Here is a 23,239-nt window from a genome sequence, read left to right as displayed (position 1 = left end):
TTTACTAACCTTCATTAATAGATTCTTTCTCTGTTCCTGCAGCTCCTCCGTCTCATGCAAACCTCTGATTTGTGAGGCTTGTGTAACAGTATTACTCTGAGATTTGATGTTTTCCTCCTTCAAAACATCTGCGCACACAGTCGCTCCTCTTTCCACTGTAATCATCGGTCACATAAAGACAGTAATCAGCTTTTATAAAGTCCTGTTTATATTGACATGGTTTACTTTACTGTACACATTATATAACTGACGAGGAATCATTAAATACTGCAGGTCTCAGTAAAACAGAGGCTGTGGCGCCCCCTGGTGTCTGCTGCTCTAAACAGCTTCTTGTTTCTCAGCTGCTGGATGATTGCATCATTTCTGTCATGAGTGTAAAGCTGATTTAATTAGCAGTTAGTCATTGACAGAATGTTTATTGATGAAAATTATAAAAGTAATAATCTAATTAAAATCCTAGTGCATCTAAAAAAAATCCTGTAAAAGCTTATTATTTTCCAGCAGTTATTTAAGAATGTAAAACTTTTTTTTCGAGACTCTTTACACATAAAATTCAATATTTCAAGTCTTTTTTGATTAGAATTTTGTTGAATTTGGCTTCTAGCGCATGAAAATCTGAAATCCATTTTCTCAAGAAAATTGGACTATTTTTCCTAAGATCGGTGTATTGATTATTGAATATATAAACCTTTACCTTTTTAAATATGAAAAGAAAATTATGATGTAATTATTCTAAATGTACTGCTACATATTTAGAAGGTACACTTTTTCATATGTAACGATAAGAGTTCCCTTTCTAATAATATAAATAAATAATTTTTTTTTCTAGTAATATCAAGATTTTAGTCAGACAAAATTAGTTTAAGATGTTATTTTTGGAACTCAGAAAAGATATTTGTTGATAATTTGGTTGCTCATACAGACCACTGAGCAACATTTAGCCAGTAAGGCGAAACTAAAAGAAAGAAGACCAAAGAAATAAAATTGTAAAAATGCCAAAAATGTCCTATGAAATATAAAGAATAAAGAGAATTAACAAATAAAGGGTAAAATTGTTAAAAATAATAAAAGTAATATTATTAATTATAGTGAACAATCAAAATAAATAAGTAAATGAATAAATTACTAAAAAAAAGAATAAATCAGACAAATAAAATTGATGACATCACATCAGAGCAAGTCTGTAAAAATGGGTTTCTTTCACCTACATTCATTAAATAACCACCTCAGGCATCTCTTATATTCTAGACTCGTTGTTCTGTGTTTAGACACTGTTGGTACCTGAACCGTGTTTCCATAATAATCCTGTTTCAATATGTTTTTCTGTCTCCACCTTCATCCTCCCTCCAGACAAATGTCCTGCCACCCGAGTCCTGGCCTCCCAGCTCAACCCTTCCAGTTCAGTGATCAACCACCTCCTCCTGGGCCGGAAACCCCGCGGAGCTCCCCGAGGCTGCACCTCCACGCTGCCGGGGTCCCGACCTCCTTCCCTCTCCCAGGGCCAGAGCTCCCCAGGCAGGCAGCGCTGCGGCTCGCTGCCCTCCACCAGCACCGGATCTCCAGGGAGCTCGGCGGGAGGCGCCGGGTCACCTTGGCGAGCTCACGTCCGGCAGCATCGCAGGAACATCGCCAGGGCTCGAGCACAGCTGGGCTTTGGAGATTCAGAGGAAAGGGAGGATGAGGAGGAAGAATCAGTGAAAGTGGAGGATGAAAAGGAGAGGAAGGATGAGGGGAATAAGAAAGACGATGAGCAGAAGGAGTGGAGCGACGACTCGGTGCCGCCATCTCCTGATTCCTCCGGTGCAGGGTCAGCAAGTGAAGAACCTCCACAGGGTTCAGATGTGATAAAAGAAGCAGAGGTGGCTGAGGTGGTGGTGCAGCTGGACTCTCTGAATCTAGAATCAAACAAAGAACACGCATCAGCCGAGTCCAAACCTGAAGTCCAAGTCCCTCTTCTCCCTCCACCTCCCCCATCAGGCCGACACAAAGAGTCCGACTCCTCAGGTTCAGATAGAAACTCTGACAGACACTTTCCCTCCATCGCTCCTCCTCACCACTCCTCCAACCCTTCATCCTCACCCTCCACTCTATCCACATCTCCTGTTCCTACATCTTCTTCTCCTCCCGCAACCTCCACCCTAAACTCCACATCCCGCCTCCCATCTTCCTCATCAGCCAACGGTTTATCAACTCTCTCCACTCCTTCCTCCTCCACCTTCTACAAGACATGCTCCCCCTCCACTCCTTCTCTCTCTTCTGTCTCCTCATCTAAATCTCACATCTCCTTGTCGCCGTCCACCCCGGCGTTCTCATCTTCCACTACCTCCACCCCCAAACAGCAGATCTACAACCCTTTTCCTTCTGTGAAACAGCCGAGGAAATCGGCGGCGGCCAGAAACCTCGGCCTCTACGGTCCCACGTCCAGAACGCCGACCGTCCACTTCCCTCAGCTCAGCCGCAACCTCAACCGGAGCAGCGCCGCCGGGACGACGGGGAGCCGATGAAAAGCCGGACGCTGCGATCATTCTACAACCGCACCACGATGCCTCCTTGAGAATACACCCCACATCGAATCTGAGTGAAAGCTTGTGGCTCACCTGATGGAGTAAAGAAATCCATGAGCCATCACAGACAGACATGTTAGAAGTAGCAGACTGTTAAGTGTGAGGGAAATTATTTGTTTGCTTTGGCTGCATCGGTCCTCTATATGGGAGGAGTTTGGGCCAGAATCAAGCCCTTTACAGTGACCTATGCAGGTTATCTCGACCGTAACAGATACATCATATACATTAAAAAAAGGAAATACAATTAGTGACGTTAACTACATCTTTTTAGTAGCACTACAGAGGATTCTCCAGGACAAATGTGCCCTGCTGGACTTTCACGGATCACATTTACCAACATAATGAAGTATCTTTTCCTCTCAGTTTGCACAATAGCCATCCAGTTGTTTCTAAGCCAAGTATTTAAAAAAAATAAAACTATCGACATGTAATTTCTGTAAGCGAAGAGTCAAAAACTGTGTTTGTGCTCAAGCACCTTCTCAATCTCAATGATGTCCTGAAGCACTTCTAATCGTAAAACCATTCTGTGTGTGTGCCACCTGTCCAACACAAGGAATGTAATCATCTGAGACCAGCTCGGTTGTTTGTTCTGACTGTCGGGGTGTGAATACTGTGTAAATGAAATGTGGTGAAACTAAATATAAAGCAAGGTTTTCACTCTCATGCTGCTAACTGGGATTTATTGGTTCTCATTATACGGTGTCTCAAAATGTGAAAGAAAAACTCAAATCAATCTCAGCTGAAAATAAGCCGACACAGCACTTTTAAAGATGTCTTATTTAGAGTTGAATACGCTTATAAATAGTGAATGTACAGAAAAGTGTTAGGGCAATTTTGTTGCTTCTCACTGGGCTGTAATTGCGATCCAGTTGGGTAAATAAAGTAAAAATCCCAGCATGGTCAATCATATTGCTGCATTGCCACTGTTTTTACATTTGAGACACAGATGATTTAATTTGATTTCCAGAAATCAGCCATAAACACAAGTTTCTCTGTATAAATGTAAGCCAAACTTTGACGGCTTTTATTGCCGTTTTGACACGTTGCTACTGGGACAAACATTCATCAAGCTTTGCAGGAAGTAAATTGGACCTCAGCTCATTCGCTAACCTATAATCTGCTTTTAGAAACAGTCTGACACTGAAAAAAATAATGCAGTATTATCTATAGTAGTCTCATTATTGCATTAATGATACAAACACAGTGGATAAGAAAATGAACAGCCTAATAATAAAAACGCAGGTTATCATACACAGCGTATAAACTACTGCAGATACTTTCATTGGGTCTGTGTAAAGTCTGTTTTCAAATGTATGTTCTGAACCAGCAAACAAAAGAAATTATTAAGCAAAATTATTTGAAAAATGACAAATAGTCTGCCACTGCAGTGCGTCTGGTACATCTGAGATTTTTTTGGACTTCACAGAGCCTCGGTGAGATCAATTTAATGCATTTTGAATGCTGCATCATCCAAATACCAACTAAAAGGTACAAAAAGAAACATGAAATACATCAAAAATGAGAATCCTGTTGGAAAATGTCTATTTAGAGAGATTTAATTTGCGACGTCAGACTCTGAAATGTCATCAATTCAATGGAAATTAATGGAATTTTAGTTTTTTAAAATGGCAAGTTCAGCTGTAGCCTCTCAATCACAGACTGTATATGAAAGAAAACTGTCTAAAAAAGTATTCATATATAGTTGAAGATTTGATTCTACTCCACATAGGACAATGTAACTACTTTTGAATGGATGAATAGTCCCTATATCTATAAGCAGGCTCGGGGTGGCTAATCGGGAGGACCAGGACAATTCCCGTTGGGCCGGTCTGATGTTTGGGTAGCGAGGGCCGGTGTTCAGTCACTGGGTTGATCATTCTGCTGCTACCACTGTTCCTGGGCCGCCTCCACTGACAGCTCTTTTTTTTTTTTTTTTTTGCAAACATACCATGACGTAACACATTGGTGCACATGGTCAGAGGTTTTGAAAGGTGGAAAACAGGAAGAGCAAGGATGGTGTGGAAAAGGCAAGAATTAAAAACAGGAAAGCTCTGGAAACAGACGCAGCCGAATGTGCAGAAATTGGAAACTTTTTCACTAAAGCTGCGGTTTGAAACGACAAATGAGGACGAGGAAACGGATACGGACTTTGTTGAACTTTGCAAACCACCATTCAAGTTAATTATCAAATCAATTAATTGTGTGTCATTGTGGGGTAAAACATAACATTATATCTTCTTTTCCTTTCGGCTTTTCCCTTCAGAGGTCACCACAGCGAATCAATTGCCTCCATCTAACTATGTCTGCCCCATCCTCTTCTCTAACACCAACTACCTTCATGTCCTCTAACCACATCCATAAACCTCCTCTTTGGTCTTCCTCTAGGCCTCCTGCCTGGCAGTGGGAAACTCAGCATCCTTCTACCAATATATTCACTCTCTCTCCTCTGGACATGTCTGAACCATCTCAGTCTGGCCTCTCTGACTTTATCTCCAAAGCCTCTAACATGTGTTGTCCCTCTGATGTACTCATTCCTGATCCTATCCATCCTGGTCACTCCCAGAGAGAACCTCAGCATCTTCAGTTCTGCTACCTCCAGCTCTGCCTCCTGTCTTTTCCTCAGGGACACTGTCTCCAGACCAAACAACATGGCTGGTCTCACCACAGTTTTGTAAACCTTTCCTTTCATTTTAGCTGAAACTCTTCTATCACACATCACACCTGACACTTTTCTCCAGCCGTTCTAGCCTGCCTGTACACGCTTCTTCACCTCCGTTGCTCTGGACTGTTGACCCTAAGTACTTAAAATCCTCCACCTTCTTGATCTCTTCTCCCTGTAACCTCACTCTTCCACTTGGGTTCCTCTCATTCACACACAGATACTCCGTCTTGCTGCGGCTAACCTTCATTCCTCTCCTTTCCAGGGCAAACCTCCATGCCTCTAGCTTCTCCTCCACCTGTTCCCTGCTCTCACTACAGATCACAATGTCATCTGCAAACATCATAGTCCATGGAGACTCCAGTCTAACCTCGTCTGTCATCCTGTCCATCACCATAGCAAACAAGAAGGGGCTCAGAGCTGATCCCTGATGTAGTCCCACCTCCACCTTGAACTCCTCTGTCACACCTACAGCACACCTCACCACTGTCTTACAGTCCTCATACATGTCCTGCACCACTCTAACATACTTCTCTGCCACTCCAGACTTCCTCATACAAAACCACAGTTCCTCTCTGGGCACCCTGTCATAAGCTTTCTCCAGATCTACAAAGACACAAAGCAGCTCCTTCTAACTTTCACTGTACTTCTCTATCAACATCCTCAAAGCAAATATTGCATCTGTTGTACTCTTTCTTGGCATGAAACCGTACTGCTGCTCACAGATGTTCACCTCTGCCCTTAGTCTGGCTTCAACTACTCTTTCCCATAGCTTCACCGTTTGGCTCATCAGCTTTATTCCTCTGTAGTTGCCACAACTCTGCACATCTCCCTTGTTCTTAAAGATGGGCACCAGCACACTTCTCCATTCCTCGGGCATCTTCTCACTATCTAAGATCCTGTTGAACAACCCAGTCAGAAACTCTACTGCTACCTCTCCGAGACACTTCCATACCTCCACAGGTATATCATCAGGACCAAGTGCCTTTCCACTCTTCATCCTCTTCAATGCCCTCCTCACTTCATCCTTACTAATCTTTGCTACTTCCTGGTCCACAACAGTCACCTCTTCTACTCTTCGTTCTCTCTCATTTTCCTCATTCATCAACTCCTTAAAGTACTCTTTCCATCTTCCCATCACACTATTGGCACCTGTCAACACACTTCCATCCTTATCCTTTATCACCCTAACCTGCTGCACGTCCTTCCCATCTCTGTCTCTCTGCATTGCCAACCTGTACAGATCAGTCTCTCCCTCCTTACTGTCCAACCTAGAATACAAGTCATCGTAAGCCCCTTGTTTTTCCTTTGCCACCTCTACTTTCACCTTACGCTGCATCTCCCTGTACTCCTGTCTACTCTCTTCAGTCCTCTCAGTGTCCCACTTCTTCTTCGCTAACCTCTTTCTCTGGATCCACTCCTGCATTTCCTCATTCCACCACCAAGTCTCCTTATCTCCTTTCCTTCCAGATGACACACCAAGTACTCTCCGACCAGTCTCCCTGATCACATTTGCTGTAGTCATCTGGAAGCACCTCCTGACCATCCAAAGCCTGTCTCAACTCTTTCCTGAAAGTCATACAACACTCTTCCTTTTTCAGCTTCCACCATTTGGTCCTCTGCTCTGCCTTTGCCCTCTTCATCTTCTTCACCACCAGGGTCATCCTACACACCACCATCCTATGCTGACTGGCTACACTCTCACCTACCACTACTTTGCAGTCACTGATCTCCTTCAGATTACACCGTCTACACAAGATGTAGACCTGTGTGCTCCTACTTCCACTCTTATAGGTCACCCTATGTTCCTGCCTCTTCTGGAAGAAAGTATTCACTACAGCCATTTCCATCCTTTTTGCAAAGTCAACCACCATCTGTCCTCTCCTGGATACCAAACCTGCCCATGACCTCCTCATCATCTCTGTTTCCTGCACCAACATGTCCATTGAAGTCTGCACCAATGACAACTTTCTCACTTCTAGGGATGCTCTGCATCACTTCATCAAGGTCCAATCAGAATTTCTCCTTCTCCTCCAGCTCACATCCTACCTGTGGAGCATACCCACTAACAACATTGAACATCACACCCTCGATTTCTAGCTTCAGGCTTATCACTCGATCTGACACTCTTTTTACCTCCAGGACATTCCTAACAAACTCTTCCTTCAAGATAACTCCGACTCCCTTTCTCTTCCTATCTACACCATGATAGAACAACTTGAACCCTGCTCCTAAACTTCTAGCTTTACTACCTTTCCACCTGGTCTCCTGGACACACAGTATGTCCACCTTCCTTCTCTGCATCATGTCAACCAGCGCTCTATCTTTTCCTGTCATAGTTCCATGATTCAAAGTCCCTACTCTCAGTCCTAGACTCTTGGTGTTCCTCTTCTCTCTCTTCCTACGAACACACCTTCCTCCCCACCTTCTTCGACCAACAGTCGTCCATTTTCCACCGGCACCCTGTAGGTCGACAGCACCGATGGCGGTCTTTGTTAACCCGGGTCTCGACCGATCCGGTATGGAAGTCATACATTTGATTCGCATGATTGATTTGGCCAAAGTTTTACGTCGGATGCCCTTCCTGACACAACCCTCTGTATTTATCCGGGCTTGGGACCGGCACAATAAGACACTGGCTTGTGTCCCCTTGCGGCAACATAACGTTATATAATTTAAATATTAGTATGATGCGACCACATACCCGGGAAACTTTGTCCTGTAGCCCCTCAGAGTCAGAAGAAAGATTTCAGTACCAAGCAGCAGCCAAGAGCCACGAGTCCAGAGTGGGAGGCAGGATTGTTCATTGAGTGAATATTATTAGAATGAATATAATGAAGAGTCTGGTGTAGACCTGCTCAATATGAGAAGAGCCCTGAGATGTAAGATGATTCAGCTCTACATTAATGAAACTGACCTGACGGCTCTGTAAAAAGTGGAGATTTGTGCTGAGAAGTTTGACTATTTTAAAAATGTGATTTAGTGTCAGAGGCAGAGCCAGTAGTGATGAGGGGATTACTGCTGTCAGTATGAAGGAACAGGTGAGCTGTTGGAACAGAGTGAACAAACAAGCATTAGTTCCAATACTTTCTATGCCCAAACGATAGTAGTGACCCATTTTATTTTTATCATTAAAAGATAGTAAATACACAAAGCCCACAACTGAAAGGGAATAGGATGAGATAAAAACATTTACTTTCATTACTGATGTTGTCCAGTTTTAATAAAGTTCATGCTACTTTTATAAAATGATTAAACTGAATAAATTGTATTTCTGTGAACTGTGTTTGATTTCTGTCTTTTCTCCTGTCATCCAGATGTTCAGAGGAAGCTGATCCCACATCTGGTCCAGCCGATGGAAGGTGTTGAAGTTCTCTGACTGAAGATGGTCCTCTCACTGGATTTAGGTTCAAATGCTCAGGAACAAACTCCACCAATGAGTCAACAGGGAAGCTTTAGGTTTATTGAATGTTGCTGTGAAGCATGAAGACTAAACTCTCCACAAGGATCCAAAATAAGTTGGACTTCTACATGAGAGCTTTAGTTATTCTTCATCTACTTCCTGAAAAGTTTGGTCAATAAAAAAGACAAAAACTAATATTTTCAGCTGAACTAAAGACAGACTTTGTGATTTTTCTGCTCACATGTTGTGTTGTTGTAAACTTACTCTTTCAAATAAATACTCATCTAACCCTCTGGAAACCAGGATTTGTCCTGTTTTTGTGTCACTCCACACCTACTTCAGACAGCCGGGACAGAACAACGTTTTGTGGATCAAAGGCTAAACTATGGAGTTTTTAGAGCAACATGCTATACTATAGGCTTTTTTAATTGACATATTACTATCACTATTTTTTGTTTTAGTCTTTTTGTTGTGTTTTAGCAACATATAAGAATTTGAAGTTTTAAAACTCACTATACTTTTACTTGTGCAATGACCTATTATTCTCTGACTTCTATAATTTTTTAGACAACATATTATACTCTGATGTTTTCTTGAATGACATACCATTGTGACAACATACTGCACTGACATTTTCTGAACCACATATACATGACAATTTTAGGCAACATCCTATCATTTTGCGCTTTTTGAACCACATAATAATCTATGGTTTGTTTTTTTCGTTAGGAAGGAAATAGTTTGAGAAGGAAGCTCAGATCTGCACATCTGATCAATCGCAGCATGAAGTGGGTTTCAGGGTTTGTCACAGGGGTGGACCAAAATCAGGCCTTATATTCATTGTTGGGCCGTGACTCGCCCTGCCCCATCTCCTAACAGCTGCACAGTCCACAGGCATCTCCACCCTGACTGTAGCCACCAACCAGGTAACACTTAAAGCAATTGTATTGTTCATAAGCCTCAGTTGCCACACGGTGCAATTATTTGTCTCTGTTGTGAAGTAGCCTGTCTCATGCAGCGCTAAGCAACCGTGCCAAATTAGCCAACTGTTTGTGTTAGAAAGCCCTAATATTTCGACTGGAATATTTTCTGGGTTGTGTTTTTATGTGCATTTCCTCCTTTGCTGAGTTAATCGAAAGTTAATGTTTTTTTCCGTAATGTCCCTGAACGCATCTCGAGTGCCGTGTTTTTCTCTTTAGCTGCTGTTTGTTGACTAGTTTCTTCCCTGCACATGCTCGGATGAATACATGTTGCATTTTCCTTCACTTGCTGTTTGTAAATGACCAAAGGTGAGTGGTCCTGTGTTCCCCAAATGTAGAGCGTGATTATTCACTTTTCATTGATATCTGTTGATCGTCATTGATCCTTTATGTGACGGACATTAGCTTAGCTGTTCGCTTATCAAGTTGTCAGTTGTCAGCGTGTCTGGTTGCGTTGCTAATGTTATGTGAGTTAATGTGATTGAAATGCTAAGCCATACACAATATTTTGCAGTTTGTGCTGTGTTTATGTGCATTTTATGTTATTTCTCAGTCTAATTATTATTATTGTGGCTGTAATTATGATTTATTATGCCTGTTTGTAATATTTCAGAACCACAGCTATCACAGCACAGCTATCTGCCACAGATCTCTATAGTACAACAGCCTTTTGAGTTATCCAGCAATGAATACCAATAACCTGGAAAGTCTAACACCTCATACCTTGTGCCACTCTGAAACCACCCACCTGAAGACCCTCTCTCCTTTTTTGCCCGCCTGCTTAACAAGCTCCAGGCTACCCATAATAATAATAATAATCAATTAATCGCCATAACGTGATGAAGTTGACCACACAACCAATGTTATTTGGTGAATTGGTACAGCATATGATCAGTATACTATACCTCAATATTTAGTTTGTGTAGGTTTATTATTAGCCTTGTTTTACAGATAAAACAAGGCTAATAGGTAGCCTTGTTGCCTTAAGTAGAGGCAACACTTGCTGTGACTTATTTGTTAAATGAGAAAAAGAAAAAGTAGCTTTCTGCCTTGTTGTAGCCTAATGTCAGGAATCAGTCTTGATGTTTTCGATCTAATTTACCAATTGCAACATGCCCAGAAGGGAAAGCATCAAGAGAGACAAAGAAAGGGAATTATTAAGTTGTTAAAATAAATGACTTTACAGAAAATGTGTTCCTGATTTTTATTTATTTTTTTCAAATCTCATGCTGTTACATTAAGGCAGCCAGTGGTTCTACACGCTGCATAAGGTGCCCTTTTTTCCACTGAGCATCTGCCCCTCAAAATGTCTGTGCACGCCACTGTCTTTAACTGTTAGGTTTGAATCTGTGACATGACGGCCATTTTCGGTGTCTTGTCAAAAAGTCCATGTCTATGTCCATGATAGCAGAGAGATGTTTTTCTGTTAAGCATTATCCCAATAATTAATGATTTTTGGAGGAATGTATACAGATTATAGCCTAAGCAGTTATGAGCTTAGGCAATCCTATACAAAATGCTTAATATGGTATGATAATATCCGTGTTTATATGTGCAAAGTAGACCCTAATTACTCCATCCATCCATCCATCCATCCATCCATCCATCCATCCATCCATCCGTTACTGTACTGTATATATGATGTTTTTTCACTCAGTTCTGCTGTTCTTAGTTCTTAGTTGCTGCTTGGTTCTAGTTCTGCTTCCTTGTTCTTAGTTTACCTGTTTTTGCTCTCTAGTTCGTAATTTACGTAATTTGTGCCTCTTCATATCTTATTTTGCACATTACATTTCTAAATTTATACTATTTCTTTTATCTCAGAACCGTAGACGTATTTATTTAATGTCTACTGTTGCATGAAGAGAGAGTAACGTAATTTCGATTCTTAGCATGTCATGTACATATTGAGGAATTGACAATAAAGGTGACTTTGACTTTGACTTGATGATACATACACATTATCTCTTGTAATTATCCTCGGGCCTTTTTTCCTTTAAAATACAACCGTCATGAATGAAATCAAGTCATTTTGATGAATTAACAACCTTTCAGTGACAGCATAGGGGCTGAAAGTCAAATTTTTTGGTAACTGGAAACTGCATCATGAGTTAAATTGGTCCTTTTAAAGCAGTTAAAAGAACAAGTATGGTTGTAGAGTAGAGCAGAAACAGACATAATGCATTTGGGAGCCATGTAAGGGATATAATTCAGTTTTCTGAATCTGAATTGTCATGTTTCTTAACTGATAAAACCATTTTCCAGTAAGTGTTCTTTGGAAAACATACGGTAAAGTTGAGAGGAAAAAATGACATGGCTATTTCTGTCAACACCTCTGATTTTACTTTCTCAGTATCTATGGTGAGTAATGGTAATCTTGACACATCAGACCTCTTCCTTACTAGAAGAAACACTGACGACATGACTAAAAAAAAACACATACACTTTATTGTACAGGATTCACAATGAAAATAACAATAGAAACTACAGTATGCAGGGACCTAAATACATCATCAGTAAAACTCCTGAGAGACAATAGGAACACACATGTAAACAATAACCCTGGTACATTAGCAGATCTACAGCCAGCTGATGGCACTATATATATCAATATAATTAGATTACAGTTATTTACACAGAGCAGGTGTTTTTTTTTAACATTAGTACCCAAAAAACATCAGGGTATGCTATGGAATAGTACACAGGAACAAAGAAAGAAATAGGACAAATTTGGTGTGTCCAAATTTTGCAGTTTGCTTTACTTGAAGGCAGGAGCTTCGTAGAGTATTATGAGGCACCATGAATTTATTACAAGCACATTTCCTACTGATAAACACACCCCAGTAATATTTTTTTGTTTTTGAATATTTGGTGTACAACATGTGGGTTGTTTTATGACAAACCAATTACACACTATTATTATTACACTTTTGCTTCTAGTTGACTTATTTGCAGACGAATCACAATTGACTATAGGTGCATTTTCATATGTATCATTTCATATTTGTTGTGTGGCTGCTTTTGAAAGATATTTAATGTGTGTTTTGTGTGAAAGCTCATGATCCAGTCACAGTTGTGTCCATCACCCTGGTCACCTCTTAGTGGTTATCGTCGTCGTGTTTGTGGATACGGTTGAGTTTTGTGACTTTCAGTCTAAAGTCTGTGCGTTTTGTTTTGGTGACAGTTCAAGTGCTGGTTGTGACCGAGCAGCTTGTTCGTAGGTTTTTGGTCGGACGGTCAGCGTGCTGCGACGCGAGCCATCCCCGGGTTAACGAAGGAGAAGTTTCTGAACATCGTCTGGTCCACGCTGTTGATGAGCGTGCGGTCGGCACACGATAGTCGCGGTTTCTCGTTGATAAACTCTTTGTCGAAGTTGCTGCAGTCGCTGGGTGACGTCTGCATGAAAGAAGAACAAATGTCTTAATACACACAACAATATGTACATCACACAACTGAGCAGCTTTGCAAAATGGAGTCAAGAGCTTAGCCGGTTATTTTATTGTGTGGCACAAATAATTAGTCTACTTTGCCATTTTTACATGTTTGCCATTAAGATATAAACCTCAGCTTGGTGTCACTACATGCTGAAAGAGTAAAAGGCTCCTGCAGCACTAGAATTTAGAGTAGACACTGGAAAATAAAATGGTATCCTGAGTGCTCATGTTTCATTTTCTCTGGCAAAATGAGTTTGGCCTCCCTCCTGTTTAAGCAGATTTCCACTCAGCCTGACCTATACGGGTCCAATCACAACCTTAAATCTAATATCAGTTGGGTTTGACTGCACAGAGGGATGTGGAGTGACCTTTTAAATCCAATATTGGGTCCGTATTAAAAGAGCTGGATGTCTATTGTCTCTAAAAGAAATAAACAAACAGATTTGCAGTGCTCGATTTAGACGGTCGCCAGGTCGCCGCGAGCCCCGGGAATGATAGGAGGTTGATGACATCATACAAAGTGGCTGCCTCCATGAAGAAAACATGATACGCGGTTCAGCCGGGTCGCCATTTGTGACTAAAAACATTGCAAATGGCGACCCGGCGACCGTCCAAATCCGCTCAATCGAGCTGAACCGCGTATCATGTTTTCTTCATGGAGGCAGCCACTTTGTATGATGTCATCAACCTCCTATCATTCCCGGCGCTCGCGGCGAACTGGCGACCGTCTAAATTGAGTGCTGGATTTGTCCTCTTGTTTATCCGCCTGTTTATAATGCTCCTTGGAAACTAAAAATTAACTGAGTGGTTTGTCACTAATTCGCATTCATGCATTTGTTTGTCGATGGCAGCCTTATATAGACTAGAAAGTCACTGAGAAAGCATTGATTTGCAGATTGATTTGTGCCTCCATTCTTGTTCTACATTCTCGCAGTTCTGCTTAATATTTTAGTATTGTTTTACCTTGTGGATCTTAAAAACATCAGCTTCAGGATTCATTTTAACAACCTTAGTCTCACATCAAATGCTGATCAGTGACAAAACTTGTGCTACTGCCTCTTACACAGTATACGTTACTGAAGCAGCTATTCAATGATATTTCTTTCAGATGTTGTGTAAATTGGCCAAATAAATAATTTGGGACTTTGATAAGCTGAGTCATATGAAGAAGATGTGATTACAGATGTTTCTCATTCCCAATTTCACTGTTGATTAAATGGAAATTTTCATTTAGAGAAGTTAACTAGTCTAACAGTAAAGGGAAAAAACACACTCAGAAAGCATTCCATTGACTCTATGCTAATTTCCCTGTGGATTAAACTGAAATTGAAATTTAAGAAACCTTTGACAAAGCTGATGTACACATGATGAGCTGTGTTATCTCTTCAGACTGAGGGGGTTTGCTAGCCTAGCCGCGCTAGACAACCCACGGCAACGAATTTAATTCTCTGCCAGGGTGGGTCTAGTTACCCTCCATAAGGCTCGAGGCTGGATTCTCCTAAAACTGGCCGGACCAATCACCATGAAGTGTAGAGTCAGAAGGTGGGCGTAACGAAGTGACGACAGAGGCGCGACGATTCTGACAGAAACGACCGGCGCACAATAAACAGTTATTTTTCGACTCGGCTTTGGCCACAGCCCTTAAAGATTTGAAGCTAAAATTCAACTTGAAAGATAAACAAAGGACGGCACTGAAGTGTTTCATTGACAAGAAAGATGTATTTGGACTTATGCCGACGGGATACGGCAAATCCTTAATGTACCAGTTGGCTCCGCTGGTTGGGAAGCTAATGGGACTTAGCCGCAATCCGCCGGCGCTCTAGGAACTCTGTCAGCCTATTTGTTGCGCTGATTGGTTGTATACCTACCCAATTGCTGCAGAGTGATTTGATAGACAACCTTTTAGCCCGCCTCCCTCTCTGTCGAGCGGCCCTAGACCCTTGTGCCTTCAGAAACATGCGTCTAGCGCGGCTAGGCTAGGAGTTTGCAGCATTTGCGGGTAAATTATGGTTTACAAAGGGTGACTAGCTTTAGCGGTGCTAGCACTAGCAGCTGCTTTTACCTGCAGGTTAAAGTTCATATGTCTTCTATCTGTAGGTACACATTGCTCCGGTCAAGTGGCTTTATGGCATCTTATTTTGACACAGCTAACATAGAACTCTGTTTTTATTTTCTGCCTCATCCACACTGATTTACGCCATATAGTTGGACATACTTTCCACCCTGCTGGTTTAAAAAATCGGATCATTAGCTGGTAGTGGCGATTGACTACATAACATTTTATGGTCAACAAACGAGGAGTATTTCCAGTCCTGAATAACAAATGTAGTAGCTTTTAATCATTTAATTGGCTAATCTCGCATATACCTGCATGTAACATGATCACATTGCCACAGTATTTTGATGCTGCTTACCATTTTAATTATTTGCAGTAAACAGTATTTAAGTTTCATTAAATGATGTTAAGCATGTGCAGGTTTCATACTCCCTGTAAATAATGAGGATAATGTATGGACACATCTAGCTGGACTTCTTTTATTGAGTTGCATGTACACAGACCCAGCTGTACTTACTAAAGTTGGTCTGAAGGGCGGCGCAACCTGTCGTTGTTCCAGAGCGTTCCAGTCGGTGCTGCTAAAGAAACTGTGCTGTCTGATGTTTCCTTTCACGCCCAGTCGCTCCTCAGGTTCCCTCACAAACAGCTGAAGAGCAAACACATGCAGAGTTAAACTGCTGTGTTCTGATTGCTGGTATGGCGGTGAAACATAGGCAATAGCAGTTTAAAACTCTGCCAGATATGCAAAGATACTAACATTCGACAAAGGGAGTCATGTGTCATCTAGCATTATGGCATCATGGAGTTTCTGTATTTATGGCTCTTGATAATTTCAGTTTTTAAGAAGAAAGCTGAAACATTATAGAAATCACAATATTACCAAGTTCAATATCCAAATCACAGCAGTTGCAATATTTAGATAAAGGTAGGATGTGCCACAGCATATACTGCTATAAATGAAGCATTGTGGCCTTGCCTACAAATTAGACACTCCAGCAAAAATCACATCATCATTTGAATTTTTTTTCTCAAAAGAAACGAAACAAAGACCTCTCCTGATAAAACTGAGATTAAAATCTGTGAAAATAACAGAAATATGTGAAATTTTGTTTGCATGTCATTAAGTCCTAATCAGCAAACCCAAAAATCATGCAGTAGTTTTTAGCCAAGGAGTTCTTTCTTTCTAGATCTCTAGCACTTTTTTCATTCTAGTCAATGCTAATTTGTGAGATCTATGATAGAGCATAAATCTTAGATAGATTTATCTTAATTGTGCTTTTTAAAATCTAAAAGAATTAGGCTTAATCTTGTATCCAGTTATCTCTCCATAACATCTGTGTGTGTGATCTTGCTCTTTAATTTGTTTAGTGCTCATAACGGGCACACAACCTTTGAAGCACCTCTGCACACAGTGTCTGACCTTGACTAGTATGTCCTTGGCAGCTTTGCTGAGCCATTGAGGATAAGTAGGGTTGTCTGTTCGTATGGACTGAAACAGCTCCTCTTCATCACGACCGTGAAACGGAGACTGACCAATCAGCATCTCATATAGCAGCACCCCGAACGACCACCAGTCCACTGAGCTGTTGTACTTCTGCCCCAGCAGGATCTGAGACACAGTTATACACACATATGCTGGTAAACTTAGCCAGAAGCCATGTCAAGTTAGATAAAACTTTTTTTTAGGATATCTGAGTGTGTATTTCATTAATTGTCATGAAACCTGCTAACCTAGAGGCAAAAGATGTCATGTTACAATTCAAAGTGTGTGGTCACCTCAGGGGCGATGTAGTCGGGGGTTCCACAGAAGGTGGAGGTCCGCGAGTCATCCTGCATGTTCTCCTTACACATGCCAAAGTCTGCTATCTTTATATGACCGTCTGAGTCTAAAAGTACATTATCCAGCTTCAGATCTCTACAAAGTGCAAAGAAGCGAGAAAGAAACATTGTCAGTTTAACCTGTAAATTGTACATCGTAAATTCCAGCTCAGTTTCTTTTCTTTTTTTTTCTATTACTGACACCTACCTGTAAATAATTCCTCTAGAGTGCAGGAACTGGAGCCCACAGATGATCTCAGCTGCATAGAAGCTGCAAGAAGACACAAATAGAAGAGAAGAAAACATAAATTTGGTGTGTTGTTTTTGTTTGCACTTCACTTATTTCAGTTGCATTTCTAAAAAGATGAAAATATTAACGATGAAGATAAAGTGAAGCTGTATCAGACAGTGTAATCAGTTAAAGTTGCAGTAATGGTAAGGAGTATAGATAAAGACAACAAATAATACAGTAAGTTTTGCATCAAGTCGACAAAGTTATTCACTTGCCAGTAATCTTGTATGTTATGAATTGTGCGGTGGCACATACAAATATTGATAGAAACATAAAAGCATCCCACCCAGACAGTACAAACCCTTATTACGCATTTTTAGTCTTTTGATTTGATACATACGTGGCTCTGTGTAAGTCGAACTTGTGGCAGTTTTGGATGTGAAACATGAGATCACCTCCGTTCAGATACTCCATCACAAAGAACAGGTTTTCCTGGATGTGAAAACACAGGAAAGTCAGTGCTGTGGTTGGCTGAGGAGAAATGGTAGTGGACTTCCTGTGTGAATTTCTGCAGACTTTCGTTCAAGTGTACGTGGTTATCACCTTGGTCTGGAAGGTGCAGTAAAGATGGGTGAGGAAAGGATTCTCCCAGGCTAAAGACAAAACCCTCCTCTCCACCATGGTGCACTCCACGTCGTCGTCCATCAGGACCACGTCTTTCTTCAGGGCCTTCACAGCAAAGAACTTGCCGGTCTTTTTCAACTCGGCTAAAAACACCTGGAAACAAAGCAAAAACGGCTAAAAGCCTTTGCGGTTGGACACCATGTGTTCTTAGTCCTGCCCCCCCACCCCTTCTCATGCAAGATGTGGGTTTTCTGTGGAAACTGACTGCAGAAACAAGTGTGACCACAAGCCTCACAGTGTGGTGTGTGTAAAGGCCATATGTTGATGAGAATGACTAAAATTTCATGCTTTGAATGCAAACTAACAGAACAAAATAGCCCCTAGAAATTCCATTAAGAATGTGGAAAAAATCTGCTGTATGTTTTTTGTAAGTTTTCTTCATTGGTGCTTCCTGCAAAAAAAAAACTCCTATTGCATCCATTTTTAGCTAGCGACAAATGACGAATCTTCACTCTCATCGAATCTTCACCCTCATTGTTCCTCCTGTTTCATAATATTCAGGATTTTCTATTCCTCAGCTCTCTTGTTGCTTCTCTTCTTCAGACCTACCTTGCCGAAGCTGCCTTTCCCGAGCATCTTGTGCAGAACGAAGTCATCAATGATGAATTTGGGCTGGTGGTCCTTCCTTGGAACGGCATACAGAGGTTCTTCTGTTGACGCCTCGGTAACCGTCCTGCTGATGTCTGTTGGTCCCTCCCATGAAATCCCCTGTGCATCTGCAACAAGAGGCAGGTTAGAAAACATAAGATACATTAAAAAAAGAAGAAATGACACCTTTCATAAAAAAGGAAGCTCTAAGAGGTCGTGTACCTTTATTTGCAGGTGTAGCGACAGCAGGTAAACCCATTACTAAACCCGACGGGGCTCGGACCATTCCTGGCTGGCTGACAGTCACCGGACCTTCTCGACCAATGATGTCCGTCTCTTTGGTGCTTCTTTCCTAAAGGCAAAAGGTAGGAACAGCAGCAAACTAATGAATTCAAAAGCCCTGCTAATGTTTTCCCCTTGTAAAATATTTAGAACAATGTCTAGATTTTTCAGCCTTTTAAATTCGGTAGAAAAATCACTAAAATCTGCTTATAAACCATTTTGTGGCTCTAGACCCTCATGAGTTTTCATACTATGTTAAGGTGAAATTTGCATGGAATAATTCCATTTATTAATTAAACAGAGTACATTTAATGTAAATAGAGATAGCCGTAATGATAATGATTGTTCAGTGAACTTACAGGACTCAGATGGACCCATAGGCTATATTTAAAAGCATATGCTTAGATTCACAGATGATAAGGATTTTTCAAGCTTTACTGAGCTGAAACTACGTCCCAAATACTCACTAATTCATTTTCTAGGTTTCTTATCAGCCACAGGATGAATTTCCTGAAATAGGAGTTGATAAAGGGAACCTCTACCGTATCAGTTCTTAAAGTCTACACAGCTTAAGTCTAAGAAAGTCTATATATTCTTTGCCTGACCTGCTGTTTGCTCTCGATGATGGCCAGAGCTTCAGCCATCAGTTTCTGGTTGACCCCACAGAGGTTGGCTACTTTCTTCTGGCATTTGTGGTGGACATTCATGCCGCATTCTGCACAAGAAACACAACGTTAGCACAGTTCAAATATCAAATAACATTAAAACTGGTGCAGCAATAGCAATATTTCATGCATTTAATAAACTACAAAGTTGAATAATGTGCGATGAAATTAAATTAATGATAAATTGTCTTTGAAGATCAGAATAGGGGAATATAATATATTGTGACAAATGTAGAAAAACTTTAAGACACACATTGCAGATTTTTGTAATAGTGTGTTTCATTTGGTATAACAGGCATGCTCCTAATGGGCATATTTCTCATGTTGTCTCGTTATGTTTTCAGAGATTTTGATGTATTTTGTAGAGAGGCAGAGCTGCAGTGTCTAAATTGGTTGATGTGCTATCATCTGATCTATCATTGGTTAGACAGTCACTAGTCCTGCTTTTGTAAGAGGAAAACCAGCAGGAACAGACGATAATCAAACACTTTTACACCTTTGAGCTCTGCCAGCCTAATGCAGGGCTCTCACCTGTTCAGCTTCAATTTTACTCAGTTGTGTCCAAACTAACGGACTCCATGTTGAGGAAGTCGTTGGTGAGGACGCTTTCTGTTCAAACAGCTGGCCAACAAGTCCAGTGTAAACTTTGCAAACAGTGGTTCATAAATTACAACTAAAATTGCAGGTCGTCTAAAAACACTGGTCGAGCTTTACTGTATTATGCCGCTCGGCAGTTCTTCTGCTGGGATCACCAGGTGATATAGTTCTGTTTACAGAAATCATAGTCACACAGGCAGGTGCACGCTAGTTTGTTATAAATTTAGTGTAAAACAACCAGGTTAGAGTGATCTAATATTCTGCAAATACCAGCTTTTTATGTTTGTATGTAATCTAGACTAATAACACTAACAAAGTGCACTGCGGTCCATTTACTTAATCTGGAGATAACATGAAGATTTTTGTATTTGTTCCCTGCATTCTTTTTTTTGTGTGTTTGTGAGAATGATGTCTTAACTCCATGTGTGCATGAAGAGGATTATCCTCTCATCTTGCCATTGCAGTGCTGCTCTTCTTTACAAAGGAAGTAGCTTTTCCTGTGCTATAAATTCTGCTTGACAGTTTGTTTCGCTTGTGGCATGCTCTTCGTTGTTGCACATGCTCCCTGCAGGCAGTATACCCAACCCTAATACCTCAGTCACACTGAGGGCATCAGTGAGTTGGCTGGTACTGGGAATGTGATCAGTTTCACCGGGAACACTATACTTAGCACCTGCTGTGGCAGCTGCATGTGTTTCAATGCGTAATTCAGATGGGAAATGATCAACTATCTGCCCTTATGGCAGCTGCTGGAAGTATATCATGTTGTGTTGTGGGCTAAATTCTGATTGCTGTCTGGCCAAAGCCTTGTATTGTCACATCTGTTCATTCTGACTTTTCATATAGAGGAAAGGAATGATACAAGCTGGGAAAATGATCCTCTTATGTTACGTAAAACATTTAAAAACCCTCTGATATCTGTATATTCTAATCTAGAACATTTCATCTTTTAGAAGAGAGATGTTTCTATTGCTCTTCCTTTTACCCTGTTAAATATTTTGTCACAAAAGTTGCTATTTCATGTATTTTACGGGACAGAGATATATTATTCAGAATATATTACTATAATGTTAGACATTTGTGACTGTTTTAATACATCATGTATGCGTTTTCATGTATAAAATCACAGAAATTAAAAAACTCCTGCCTCTCACCCTCACATTTGAGCCCCTGCTTGGCGAGACCCCACAGCAGAGTCCCGCAGTGTTCACAGAAGGTGGGACTTTTGTAGTTGTAGACTTTAAACCTGTGGGGCATGTCGATCTTGAAGCGCTCCTTGTGGATCTGCAACACATCATGCGCATTATCACAGAGGCCTCACTAACCAATGAAGAGAAACAGTCTTGACTTAATGACTGACTGCTGTTTTATTAGGATAAACTGAGAAAATGTGTTAGACTTGCTGTAGTAGCTCATTGCATTGCCAGGTGGAGCCTCTTACTGTTTATGAGATGGAGTTATGAAGAGCACATTTAAACAAAATCATTGTGTTTTTTTCCCCCCATTTTAGATGTTGATATTATCTGTTCTTCAGATTTGTGATTTAGCAGAGCAGAACATTAGGTGTCAAACCTTTTTCTATTTGTATGTGGCATATCCACTGTGTTTTATTTATTTAAGCTATTAATTGATTATTACTGATTAACATGACCAAGTGCTGTTTAGGAAATTGTTTCAAATTTGCATCCATAGTTGTGAACTCTCAAAATCAGTCCAAACACTTCCTCTATCCAAACAGTGTGTGGCAGATCTATCCGTTTTTTTAAATGACAGTCGCCTTTTCTTAAAGTGAATGAACATGAACGCAGCTGGAATGTGACTGAGCAGGAAGTGAAACAAGAGAAAAAAAGATAAAAGCAGTACATGAGACAAGACAAGAACGTCTGGTGTTAAGAAACCCCTGTAGAAGCTGACGGATTCATCAGTCAGCATTACACCAGAGGCTTAAACGTGTCGTGTCAGTAAATGTGGAGTTCATGTCTGACTGGAAGACGTGACGCACTGTCAGCAATTACTGTGAAACCATTAGTCTGAAAATCAGCGTGAAGCAGTCACTCACCATTGTTTCTTTGCTGTTTATGGCTGAACCAGTGCATTTGGCGATCACTTTGTCGATGCATTTTTTGTGGATCGCTGCGTTGCATTCTAAAAGACACAAAGATGACCAGGTTAGACACGAAGGCGCCATTCAAACCAGACTATCCCATAATGTCAGTGGAAAATAAACTCACGTCTGCACTGGTAGCCCTGCTTGTTCAGACCCCTGCAGTGGAGAAAAAACAGGTGAAATGACTCATGATGAGGGGAAAAAAAAAAGACTAATTTGGCGATTTATAATATTGCAGCCCGTTGCGCACCAGACGAACTCTTTGCAGACGGAACAGAAGGTCGGTTGAGGGAAGAACGTGGCGCTGAACTCGTGACATTTGACAACGTGAACTTTGGCCTGTTTGATGGCGCCGCGCCGGTGGTGGAGGGTGAACAGACCGTCTCGCTCCCGTTCCGACTCCGGTTCTCCTCCAGACTGACCTGCAGCGTCTGAAACATCAAACAACCTTAATGTCAAAAGGAAAACACTTTCAAGATTCAAAGGTGCAACACAGTACGCACAATTGTGTATTGACAGATTCATTCCCTGCACGCTACTCACGCAGAAAAAGAATAGAGAATAAATAATTAGGAGGATGAATTAAACAATCTCGCAGCCTGAGGAAGCAAACTGTTCTGTAGTCTGACAGCATCAGCAGCAGATATTTCTGCCAGACGACAGCAGGGTGAGCAGGCTGTGGTTTGGCCGGGTATTTGAGTTTCAGTTGGGTTTTGCACAAATTCATCATCTCACAGCTCGGTTTCTGCATCTCAGATCATCAGGGGCCTCCTGCTCAACAATCTCTGATTTGCTTAAAACTTTTTTTTAACACAAACTTTGGATATCTGAAATGGTATCTGTGAAATATTAGCTTGATATATTTCCCCACTTTCAGCACTTTATTTTCTCACATTGAAATTCGAGGCTGTTTAAAGGCATTATGGAGGATGTTATTTTTTGTTTAATTTGTCTGATTCACATAAAATGAATATACTGACCTTTAGTGGACTTGTATGTATGGTCTCTAAAAGAATAAAAAATTTAAAAAATAACTGTGGACATGGCAGGACCTGAAAAACATCAACGCGCTCGGACCGAGGCGTTTGCTTTGCTCCCTTTCCTGTCAATCAAAAATCTTCCGGCTCAGGCCTAGTTACGTAGATTACGTACGCCTTGGACTTACGTGTTTTC

At 41.1% G+C, this 23,239-nt stretch overlaps 2 protein-coding genes across 4 annotated transcripts in view; one reads left to right on the top strand and one right to left on the bottom strand.

The window, feature by feature from the left end:
- The window catches only part of tbc1d30 (TBC1 domain family, member 30), a 36,248-nt gene extending 33,021 nt beyond the window's left edge, over positions 1-3,227 (top strand). For both annotated transcript variants that reach the window (XM_022213128.2, XM_022213131.2), the window contains one exon: positions 1,351-3,227. In XM_022213128.2, coding sequence (XP_022068820.2) covers positions 1,351-2,504 — 1,154 coding nt within the window. In that variant the 3' untranslated portion in view covers positions 2,505-3,227. The remainder of the gene's footprint in view (positions 1-1,350) is intronic.
- Positions 3,228-12,029: 8,802 nt separating this feature from the next.
- The window catches only part of prkcq (protein kinase C, theta), a 33,771-nt gene continuing 22,561 nt past the window's right edge, over positions 12,030-23,239 (bottom strand). For both annotated transcript variants that reach the window (XM_022222064.2, XM_051954880.1), the window contains exons 5-18: positions 22,317-22,497; positions 22,191-22,222; positions 22,019-22,104; positions 21,114-21,243; positions 19,303-19,412; positions 18,638-18,767; positions 18,377-18,543; positions 17,747-17,920; positions 17,544-17,635; positions 17,120-17,182; positions 16,870-17,008; positions 16,514-16,702; positions 15,611-15,739; positions 12,030-12,999 (exon numbers count right to left, since the gene is read on the bottom strand). In XM_022222064.2, the coding sequence (XP_022077756.1) occupies positions 12,841-12,999; positions 15,611-15,739; positions 16,514-16,702; positions 16,870-17,008; positions 17,120-17,182; positions 17,544-17,635; positions 17,747-17,920; positions 18,377-18,543; positions 18,638-18,767; positions 19,303-19,412; positions 21,114-21,243; positions 22,019-22,104; positions 22,191-22,222; positions 22,317-22,497 (1,781 nt within the window). In that variant the 3' untranslated portion in view covers positions 12,030-12,840. The remainder of the gene's footprint in view (positions 13,000-15,610; positions 15,740-16,513; positions 16,703-16,869; positions 17,009-17,119; positions 17,183-17,543; positions 17,636-17,746; positions 17,921-18,376; positions 18,544-18,637; positions 18,768-19,302; positions 19,413-21,113; positions 21,244-22,018; positions 22,105-22,190; positions 22,223-22,316; positions 22,498-23,239) is intronic.

The sequence above is a fragment of the Acanthochromis polyacanthus genome, chromosome 1, assembly GCF_021347895.1.
Source record: "Acanthochromis polyacanthus isolate Apoly-LR-REF ecotype Palm Island chromosome 1, KAUST_Apoly_ChrSc, whole genome shotgun sequence".
In the NCBI taxonomy this organism is placed as follows: Eukaryota; Metazoa; Chordata; class Actinopteri; family Pomacentridae; genus Acanthochromis; species Acanthochromis polyacanthus.
The sequence above is the reverse complement of the archived record's forward strand: the minus strand, read 5'-3'. Positions and strand labels throughout refer to the sequence as shown.